This window comes from Felis catus, chromosome A2 (genome assembly GCF_018350175.1).
Source record: "Felis catus isolate Fca126 chromosome A2, F.catus_Fca126_mat1.0, whole genome shotgun sequence".
Taxonomy (NCBI): Eukaryota; Metazoa; Chordata; class Mammalia; order Carnivora; family Felidae; genus Felis; species Felis catus.
In genome coordinates, this window is record NC_058369.1 from 2,730,307 (window position 1) to 2,741,251 (window position 10,945).

Below are 10,945 nucleotides of genomic sequence, written 5' to 3' on the forward strand. Positions count from 1 at the left end.
TCGCAGACATGCTGAGTTCAGATGACGTCACACGGGTATAGGGCAGTAGTGACCCACTGAAAAGGGAAATCCGGACACAGACACACGGGGCGAAGCCAGGTGACAAGGAAGGCAAAGAGATCGGGGCGGCACCTGATTAAGCCAAGGAACACCAAAGATGGCCAGTGACCCCCCCGGAAGCCGGACGGCCTGTGGCACATTCTCCCTCGGGGGCCTCAGAAGCAACCAGCGCTGATCAAGTCCTTGACGTTGGACTTCTAGGCCCCAGAAGTGTGAGGCGATACGTTCACAGTAGTTCAGGGCCCCGGTTTGTGGTGCTCTGCTGGTGCAAGTCCTAGAAAACGATCACTCTGTGCGTGTGTGCGTGTGTGCGTGTGCGTGTGTGTGCGTGTGTATGTGTGTGTGTGTAGGAAAAGTTTTAGTAAACGTAACAAGCTGATAATGGGGAATATGGTGGACGGGCGGCGGCCTTAACTACACAGACTTTAAACGGATTTCCACGTTATTTGCCTCGTAAGGTTAATTTCAAAAACAAAGAAGCTTAAGTCATCCTTAATGGATCTTGTATTTCCAGGTCTGCAGGTTGGGAGTCTCTTCCTGGCCTCCGACGACACAAATTTCTCCATGAAACGCAGAAATGGAGGCCAAAGAAAGGAACGCGCGCAATTTACGACTTTCGGCAGCCGTGGCTGCTGGTTTTCCCGCGAGCTGGGTCTTGAGAGGCCTTTATGTTGCTAAGAAAAAGCAAGGGGGGCGCGCCTGGCTGGCTCTGGCGGTGGAGCGCGCGCCTCTTGATCCCGAGGTCGTGAGTTCAAGCCCCCATGTTGGGTGTGGAGGCTACGCAAAAGAAGAAAAAGAAAAAACGATTCGTCGTTTGGGGGCTGAAAGGATCTGCTCTTGAAATGCACGCAGGATGTCAAGTCGAACCGGATAAAGGCTGCTACTCGTAGACGTCGCTTGTTGGGGGGTGTGGGGGCGTGTGGATCGCATGAAATGGGCTGAATCCACTGCAGATTGGACCGAAGACGCTTTTGTAATTTTTTCCAGAAAATGTCCGTGCCACGAGATGTTTTGTTTGTTTGTTTTCTCGATGCCAAGGAGCTGCAAATTGCCTTCAAAATCGACCTCAAAACACTTCATTGCTGGGGTGCCTGGGTGGCTCAGTCGGTTGAGCGTCCGACTTCAGCTCAGGTCGCGATCTCGCGGTCCGTGAGTTCGAGCCCCGCGTCGGGCTCTGGGCTGATGGCTCGGAGCCTGAAGCCTGCTTCCGGTTCTGTGTCTCCCTCTCTCTCTGCCCCTCCCCCGTTCATGCTCTGTCTCTCTCTGTCCCCAAAATAAATAAACGTTAAAAAAAACATTTAAAAAAAAAAAAAACAAAAAACAAAAACAGTTCATTGCTTTTCGATGGACCAGAAGACCCCCGCCCCGGATTTCCTCAGGGGGTACCTTGGGAGTGGGGAAGACAGTTTCCAAGGCAACGCCAGGTCACTCAAGCCCGAGGGGGCGGGGCTTGGAGGGCGCGGCTTCCCCCGCCTCCCTGCGTGGACTTGTCACCTGGATTGTTTCTAGCCGAGCGGCGAGAGGCAAGGGTGACCGACGAAGCAACAGCAGGGGCTGGATGGAGTCCGGGTCTGTCAAAATTCCAGGGCGCGGTCCTCTTACTCGACCCTGGGCTGCCTCGTAGGAAAACAGGTTTACTGAGATTTAATTCACGTGCCATATAATGCATCCATTTAAGGTGTGCAATTCCGTAGTTTTTAGTATATTTATAGCTCTGCCACCAGCACTGCGGGCTAATCTTAGAACATTTTGATCACGCCCGAAGAAACTCCGCGCCCATTAAGCAGTCTCTCCCCACTCATTCCCCAGCCCCAGGCAACCACTCACTTCCCGTCTCTGTGAAGCTGCCTGTTCTGGACATTTCGTATGAATGGAGCCACACACTTGTGGTCTTTTGTGGCTGGCGTCTTTCGCAGAGCATCATGTTTTCAAAGTTCACCCTTGTCGTAGCGTGAGTCAGCAATTCATTCCTTTTTACGGCTGCTAATAGTCTATTGAACGAAGGGACCACATCTTGCCTATCTGTTTACCCATTGGACGGGACACTTGGGCTGTTTCTACTTCTCGGCTGCTGTGAATCATGCTGCCGTGAACATCCGCGTACACGTTTCTGTGTGGACGGGCGTTTTCGATTCTCTTGGGTGGATCCCTAAGAATGGGGTTTCCGGATCGCGTGGGACCTTCATGTTTATTTAGTGTTTCGAGGCGTTGCCAGGCTGTTTTCCAAGCGCTTGAAATTTTCTGCATTCACTCCTTTGTGTATTCAGCAAGTATGTAGCGAGCAGCCAGTAGGGGCACTGCGCTAGGGGTTGGAAGCCTTAAAAACCACCTGCCCCTGGGGCGCCTGGGTGGCTCAGTCGGTTGAGCAGCCGACTTCGGCTCAGGTCACGATCTCGCGGTCCGTGAGTTCGAGCCCCGCGTCGGGCTCTGTGCTGATGGCTCAGAGCCTGGAGCCTGCTTCCGATTCTGTGTCTCCCTCTCTTTCTGCCCCTCCCCCGTTCATGCTCTGTCTCTGTCTCAAAAATAAATAAACGTTAAAAAAAAAAAAAAACCACCTGTCCCTAAAAGAGCCACTTAGGCCAAGTCACGACGTGCGGCTTCATACCTAACCTAACAGCAGTTGCCCCAGAAACGTTAAGTCTTAAAGGGTCAGTCGGGAACTTTCTCATAAGCACCAAGTAGGTAATTTGTCTCCTGGGCCCTGTGCACCTCAAAGAATGAGATAATCTGCAAAATAAGACTTCCTGCTTAGAGAAGTGACCTTGCGTGGGACAATCCTTTCTTTTCTTTTGCTAAGAACCTCCTTGCCCCACCCTGCTTCCCATAGAAACCTTCCATTTTGTAAAACTCTTTGAGCCCCATTCGCGAATCCCTTAATAAAGCCAATTAGCTCTTCAAATTCATTCCGTTCAATTTTTGTTCTTCAGGGGCCCCTGGCTGGCTCAGCCACAGAGCAGCTGACTCTTGATCTCCAGGTGGTGAGTTCGAGCCCCACACTGGGGGTAGAGATTACTCAGATAAGCAAATAAAGCTTAAATTTTTTTTCTTTTGTTGTTGTGCTGTAGCAGAGGAAACAAACGTGTGGAGAAAAAATAAGACAGGGTGTACGGGGGAAACCTCATCGAGAAGGTGACATTTTAGCAAAGACCTGAAGGAGATCAAGCCGTGAGCCTGGCCGATAACCTGGAGGAAGGGCACAGCAGGTGCAAAGGCCCAGAGGTGGGAATGAGTGAAACGGACATGTCTGTGTTTGAGGAGCAGCAAGGAGGCCGACGGAAGAGGCGGATGAGGGCAGGGAGGTGATGTGGGCAAGGTGTGTGAGGTCTAATAGGACGTGGTGCACAACCAGTGACCCCAACTGTCATCGCGGGAGTAGGGCAGTCCCAGGCAGACCATAAGACCACGCTGCCGCCTGCGGGCCCCCAAAATCCCAGAGCAGAGGCTCCTGCCCCTCCATGTTAACGAGGTTCTTGCAGCCTTCCTGTCCCAGCCTCCTGGTCCTAACCATCGTTCAAGGTCCCCATCGCACAGGAGGGAAAGCCGCGCACGTCCCCGGGAGGCGGGGAGAGCAGCCCCTGCTGGCTCAGGGCAGGACGAGGCACAGCTGGACTCCGGAGGCCCTAAGTTCAGGGAACGGAAAGCTGACTCGCCCGCCAGGTTTGCAAGACACTGAGAACAGGTCCCACCTAGTCCTGAGGCAGGGGCCTGCCGGGAAGGACCTTAACCCTTTCCCTAGCAACCTGCCGCTGTCTCCATGACAACTAGGGAGGGGCCCGATCTGGCCCGGCAGGTCCGGGATCCCGCAGGGGCGGGGAGTCTCGCCTTCACCGGGAGAGGAGGAACCCGAGCCGCGCCTACTAGCCCTTTAAGGGGCTCCGCCCTGCGAGGCCTCAAAGCGCCCTGATTGGCCCCGAGAGCGGCCGAGCGCAGCCGAACTTGACGCACCCGCCCGCAGCCTTCCCTCTCCACCTCCCACGCGGCCCGGCGGCTACCCCAGCCAATCGCCGACCGGCGCGCCAACCCTCATCTGCATGGTCACACCCCAGGGAAAGACTGCACCCAATCCGACAACTCGAAGAGGCGGCATTAGCATGCCCGAGGCGGGGCGAGCGGCAGGGGCGGGCTCGGGGCGGTTGGTTGGAGCGTCGTAGCAGCGGAGAGGTCCGGGAAAGTTTCTTTGGAGGTGAAAACAGCCGCGGAACTCTGGGCCCTGCGAGGGGGTGGGGACGCGGGGGTCCTGGGGCTGGGGAGAGGCGCCCCTCGGACTGGAGGAGGGTGGGCCCGGGCCTTCCGGGGGACCATCGCCCAACAAAGGATCCCCGGGGCGCCCGCCCTCGAGGGCCTCCCCGCCCCTGGATCCGGCCCCCCCCCCCACCAAACGCCCCGGGCCCGGCATTCCGGGGGGCTCCCCCGCCGTCGGCGACTCGGGCGCCCCTCACTCGGCCACGCGTCTGCCTTCCAGGTGGGGCCGGGAGCGGCCATGTCCCACGGCTCCAAGCAGCCCGGCGCGGCCGCCGCGTGAGTGCGACATCCCCTCCCCCAGCCCACTCGGGGCTGCAGCCCAGCCCCCGCCCGCCCTGTCGGAACTCCTGGACCCCCGTCCCCCAGGGTCTTGACTCCCCCCACACACACCCGGGTCAGGACCTCCCCGGTGGGTCCCCGCCGGCCTCTTCCCCCACCCACCCCTGCCACTCCCCGGCCCAGCCCCTCCCAGGGGTCTCTGCCGCCCCTCTTGTGCTCCTCCTGCCCCGTCCCGCGAATAATGACCCCGTCGGACGCCTGCCCCCAGGACTCAGGCCCCCTCAGTGCCAGCTCCGCGGTCGGGGGTGGAGGTGAGGGTGGGGGTGACCCTGGCGTCCCGTGGCTCCAGGCCGGCGGGCGGCAAGGCTCCGGGACAGCACGGGGGCTTCGTGGTGGCTGTCAAGCAAGAGCGCGGCGAGGGCCCCCGGGCCGGCGAGAAGGGGTCCCACGAAGAGGAGGTGAGAGTCCCTGCACCGTGATGGGGGGAGGCCCTGGGTCTCGCCCACCGCCTGGAAGCTCCACCCCGGGCCAGATTTGAATTCGCTGTGGCTCCGCCCACAGCCCAGATTTTCCTCCCAGATCTGAGACCCCCGCCCCGTGCCGCATGCCACGCCCCCAAGGGGATCCTCAGTCACTAGGTCCGGGCCCCGCCCGTCGCCCAATACGGCTCCGCCCACCGCCCGGTGGGAGGCACCTTCCCATCGTCCTATGGGCCTTTGCTCCAGCACAGAAGCCACGCCCAGACCAGAGACCACACCCACAAGCCCGCCCCATCCCTGGGCCGAACCCCGCTGCAGATGCCACGTGCCCCGCCCCTCCGATCCCTCGCCCCCGGCCGGCGCTCCCCGAACGCCCCCCGCCCCGCCTCTCCCAAACCTGACCCTTCACCAGGCCCTACCTCCGGGCCCTCGCTCCTTGGGTAGGCCCCGCCCATCCCTCTAGCCCTGCCCCAGCCCTCCAGGCCCCTCCCAACGGCGCGGTGCGGTTCTGCAGCCGGTGAAGAAGCGCGGGTGGCCCAAGGGCAAGAAGCGAAAGAAGATACTGCCGAATGGGCCCAAGGCACCGGTCACCGGCTACGTGCGCTTCCTGAACGAGCGGCGCGAGCAGATCCGCACCCGCCACCCGGATCTGCCCTTTCCCGAGATCACCAAGATGCTGGGTGCCGAGTGGAGCAAGCTGCAGCCCGCAGAGAAGCAGGTGGGACGGCGGGGGGCGGCGGAGGGGGCTGGCCCAGGACCACTGACCTTCACCCCGACACGCTGGACACTGCTGAAGCCACCCCACCCCCCAAAGGACCCTTGCTTTGTGGGGCCCTTGCTTCTGCCTGAGCGTTGACCACCCATGAGCTCTCCCCCGCATGCTGAAGCGAGCAGGGGAGGGTGGCAAGAAGAGACGTAAAGTCAATAACTAAGGTGGATGTGTCTGAAGAAGCAGGGGTGGGGGCTGGAGTCTTAGGCGATACCTTCCGAACTTCAAATCCTGGTAATTAACTGAAAGTTGCCACAACATCACGGGAACAAAAAGCACCACCGGTTCGCACCGTCTAAGTGGGATTTCAACAAGCAGAATGGGTGCGGGAGGGCAGTCCAGCCCACGGATGGGAGGCTGCGGTCAGAAGGCAGGGAGTGGTTTATAAAGGCGGGAGTCCGGGGGGGAGGACGGAGGTCTCTGAGCAGCAGGCTGAGAAGCCAGGTTTTCCCTGGAAAGGCGGGCGGTCGGGCGCTAGGGGCAGGTTGGGCACGGTGAGCTGAGTGATGGAGATGGCGTGTGCCCCTGGGCCCGGCCGAGCCTCCTACCGCCCCCCCCCCCCCCCCCAGCGGTACCTGGATGAGGCCGAGCGGGAGAAGCAGCAGTACATGAAGGAGCTGCGCGCCTACCAGCAGTCAGAAGCCTACAAGATGTGCACGGAGAAGCTTCAGGAAAAGAAGATCAAGAAAGGTGCGAGGGGACCCAGCCCCCCGGGCAGCTGGGTCCGGGCTCTGAGTCAGGCGACCCCGGCAGACCGCCCCGCCCTCCATGGGGCTCTCGTCCCATCAAGACGAGAGACCCCCTAACCAGACAGCTGTGAGTGAGCAGGGCCGGGCGATGCGGACGTGGGGGTACGCAGACACTGGGGGGCCTGTCCCAGGATGAGTAAGGCTAACGCGGGGAGGGGAGGAGGGTATCCCAGGCAGGGGGAACGGCACTTGCAAAGCAATGTGGGGGGTCCGAAGAGACCTGCCAGGCTGATCCTGCCCTCCTCCCTCCCCAACTAGAAGACTCAGGCTCTGGGCTCATGAATACCCTCTTGAACGGACACAAGGTAAGTGCCCCTCCTCCAAGGACAGTGCCTGGGCAAGAAAGGTCTGGAGGTCTTTAGACCCCTGGGTGAGCCAGAACCAACCGCTCACACTCACCGGAGGAAGCGAGTGTCCCACCTCCAGGCAGAGGTGGGACAGCCACATCCTGGGAATGTTGTTACCCAGATGGCCAGAGGAATCCCTCCCAAGCTTCAGGGACGTCCCAGAGGGGTTTTGGCTGCCCTCTCCCCCCAAATCGTCACCTTGTCCTGTCATCCCAGGGTGGGGACTGTGATGGCTTCTCCACCTTCGACGTCCCCATCTTCACTGAAGAGTTCTTGGACCAAAACAAAGGTGAGCACTGAGCAGGGGTTCTTGGGGAAGGGGGTGTTGGGAGAGTGGGTGGGCCCAGGCGGGAGGTAGCAGGCCCCCGGGGGTGGGTGGGTGGGTGGGGGGAATCTACCTCTCCAAGCCGAGGTGCCTACGTCCCGCAGCCCCCACCCCCGGAGCTGAGGTGTGGGGCTGGAGGCAGAGCAGTGACAGACGGCCAGGCAGGGGGGACACAGCTAAGGCAAAGGCCCGGCAGAGGGAAGGGAGGTAGCGCCAGGCTCTGATCCGGCTCCCCCACGCCGCAGCGCGGGAGGCAGAGCTGCGGCGCCTGCGCAAGATGAACGTGGCCTTCGAGGAGCAGAACGCCGTGCTGCAGAGGCACACGCAGAGCATGAGCAGCGCGCGCGAGCGCCTGGAGCAAGAGCTGGCGCTGGAGGAGCGGCGGACGCTGGCGCTGCAGCAGCAGCTCCAGGCCGTGCGCCAGGCGCTCACCGCCAGCTTCGCCTCGCTGCCTGTGCCTGGTGCGGAGGCCCCGCCCCGGCCCCGCCGGGCCGCCCAGCCCACACCCTCTGTCTTCCGAGCTCCGCCCCTCCGGCCCCGGCTCCACCTCCTGGGCCCGCCCCCGCCGGCCCACGCCCCCTATCTTCCGAGCTCCGCCCCTCCGGCCCCACCTCCTGGACCCGCCCCCGCCGGCCCACCTGGCCCACACCGTTTATCTTCCGAACCCCGCCCCGCCGGCCCCACCCCCTGGTCCCACTGGCACCGCCCCCGACTGCTTCGGGCCTGGAGCCCCGCCCCCGCGACCCGCCAACCCCGCCCCCGGCCGTTCAACTCCGGCTCCGAAGGACCCCTCCCCTTCCCGAGCAAAGCACGCGCCCACCGCCCCCCTCCTCTCCGGCCTTCCACGCTCTGGCCTGAGTTGACCTCGGTGACCTCCTCGCCAATTTGTCCCCGCCTCCCCCACCGCGACCTCGCCCCCACCACTTTCCATTTTCTGACCCCTTCCCTCAGCCGACCTGGATCTTTCTGGGTCTAGACGTCTTGATCCCCCACCCGACCCCACTGACGCGCCGCGCCTCTGGCTCCCTCCCCGGGACCCTGCCCTTGCAGACCCCCCTTCCCCCCCCCATTCTCTGACCTCCGCTTCCGGGGATCCCCGCCTGCGTGGACTGCCGCGCTGGGCTCCCGTGACCAGTCCCTTCTCTCCAGGCACGGGCGAGACGCCCACTCTCGGCACCCTGGACTTCTACATGGCTCGGCTGCACGGCGCCATCGAGCGCGACCCCGCCCAGCACGAGAAGCTAATCGTCCGCATCAAGGAGATCCTGGCCCAGGTCGCCAGGTGTGTGCCGGGGCGAGTCCCGGGGCTCTGCTCGGTCCAGGGGGGGCTGTCCGGCCTGGGGCTTGGGGGGCTGCCTGGGGCTAGACGTGCCTTGGCGGGCCCCGTGGAAATGACTGGATCGCACCCTCCACCGTGGTTCCCGGAGTCTGTGGGCGCTGCCGGGTGGGATCCGGCCGTGGGATCTTATTCCGAGGCCACGGCCCACAAGGGAAGCTACCAGGTGGGGCTTGTTCGATGCAGGGGGCCGGTGGTCGGACCACTGTGGGGCGCTGGTGAGACCGGGTAGCTTATTCACAGTGCCGGGTGGGATATGCCCGTCCCTCTTGGCCAATGAGATCCACTGTGGGGGGGGGGGAGGGGGGCCTAGGACTTCCTACAGCCGCGCTGCTCGGTGGGCTTTTCGGGGTGGCTCCCAGCTGCCTGGATTAGGTGGGATCGACCCCAGGCCCCCTTCGTGGCATCTGTTTGGAAGTGCTGAGGGTTGGCGGCTGGCCTGTAGTGACCCCTGGGATGGGAGTCGGGGCTGGTAAATGGTGGGGGGCCCCATCACGAGTTCCCCCCCCCTTTCCCATCACAGCGAGCACCTATGAGGGTATCCGCCGCCCCATGGATCCAGAGAAGACCAAGCTCTGGTCACGGCCCCTTCTCCCCACCATGGAGGAGGATTGGGGGTCCACCTTTTGGGGCCGTGCCCAATCCTGCACCTTGGGGGCTCCAGCCCCCCTCAAATTAAATTTCTACAGCCTCCCTCTAGCTTTCAACTTCCCCAGCACCCCGAACCCAGAAAACCACCTGCTGTACGAGGCACATCTAGAACCCAGAGCCCCGAGGCCCAGCAAGGCCTGCTCACCTTGCACGTCACACTACAGGGACATGGGGACACCACACACGGGCCGCGTATTCCAGGACACGGGGGGGGGGGGCCCACGGTAGCTTGCACATCCAATGTGGGGAGGGATGTACCTACTATACCGGGTCTTGAGGACCGAGCCCTGGGACACAGGAGAGAGACAAACCCACAGCTGACACACTGGGACTCCCAGCAGGTGCTCCCCACAAGCGCCCCCACATGGGCGCGCAGCAGGGACAAGCCTATACTCCAGGCGGGGCCCCCTGCCTGTCACCCCCAGATTCCTGCACCCCAGCGCCGGGGAGGCTGGTACCGGCCAGCCCTCCCTCATCCAGCTGAGGGGCCCATGTGGAGGCAGCCTCTGCCTTTGCTCAATCGGGACTTTTTAAATAAAAAGTGGAATTTGAATTCCAGGTTTGTGGATTTTGCGTGTATGTGTGTGTTGGGGGGGCAGAGGTGGGCTAGAAGACGTGGCCCCCAGGACGCCCCCGTGCGTGTTCCGGACCTGCCCTCCCCCAGCGCCTGGCAACCCCCCCGACCCACTGAACTGTCTGGATTTGCCTGTTCTGGACGTTTCTCACACAGGGGGTCACGTGCTCTGCGGCCTTTTGGGTCGGTTCCCTCCCCGAGCGTCCACAGGGCAGCGGGCCTCCTGTTCGCCGCTGAATAACATCCCGGCGTGTGGACGGAGCCCCCACGGTTGTCCATTCACCCGCTGATGGGCATTTGGGTTGTTTCCGCCCTTTGGCGGTTGTGAATCCTGCCGCGACCGTGTGCCTTCGGGCGTCTGATCGCCTGCCTGCCGTCGCGCGGGGCTTCTCCCCGGGAGTCAAGCTGCTGGCTCACGTGGTGATTCTGTGCCCGACTCACTGAGCGATCGTCTCCGAGACCGCTCGCGTCACGGAATACTGAAGGCATCTCGAAACTTCGGGAGGAGCATTTGACCAAACACCCGTATCGTGGATCGAATCGTGTTCCCTCAAAAACTATGCTGGAGCCCTCACCCCGGGCCCTGAGCATGTGACCTTATTTGGAAATAGGGTCCTTGCAGATATAATTAGTCAGGGTGAGGTCATCCTGGAGCAGGGTGGACCCCTGAGCCAATATGACTGGTGTCCTTATAAGAAGATGAAGATTCGGACACAGACTTGGGAGACGGCCACGTGACCACCGAGGCAGAAATGGGAAAAATACAGCTGCCAAAAAGCGCTGGAAAGGTCCGGCCACCACCAGAAGCTGGGGCACAGGGGAGGGCTCTGCTGAGGTCTGTGGGGGACTGGCGGGGGGCGGGGGCGAGAGCGTGGTCCTCGCCCATAAACTGATTTCACACTTCGGGCCCCCGGAACCGAGAGAGTACATCCCTGTTAAGCCACCCAGCTCGTGGTGCTTTGTTATGGCGGCCCCGGGAGACCGACACAACCAGATAATGTCACCTCCCCAGCCCAGGTCCCTGGTCCCACCTCCTCTTGGCCCAGGTAACGCCCACCCCGAATTTGCAGTCTGCCGGGCGGTTCTTGCTCTGCTGTTAGCCCCTAAGTATGTCTTCCGAAAAGAGTACCGTTT

The 10,945-nt window shown here is 61.9% G+C and overlaps 1 protein-coding gene across 1 annotated transcript; it reads left to right on the top strand.

The window, feature by feature from the left end:
* The first annotated feature begins 4,146 nt into the window (after positions 1-4,146).
* HMG20B (high mobility group 20B) lies at positions 4,147-9,790 on the top strand. The gene is made up of 10 exons (XM_023243715.2): positions 4,147-4,243; positions 4,523-4,578; positions 4,931-5,039; positions 5,575-5,778; positions 6,399-6,519; positions 6,837-6,883; positions 7,142-7,214; positions 7,496-7,711; positions 8,400-8,532; positions 9,110-9,790. Exons 2-10 carry the CDS (start codon positions 4,541-4,543, stop codon positions 9,120-9,122), a joined length of 954 nt encoding a protein of 317 aa, XP_023099483.1. The 5' UTR covers positions 4,147-4,243; positions 4,523-4,540; the 3' UTR covers positions 9,123-9,790.
* Positions 9,791-10,945: the final 1,155 nt, after the last annotated feature.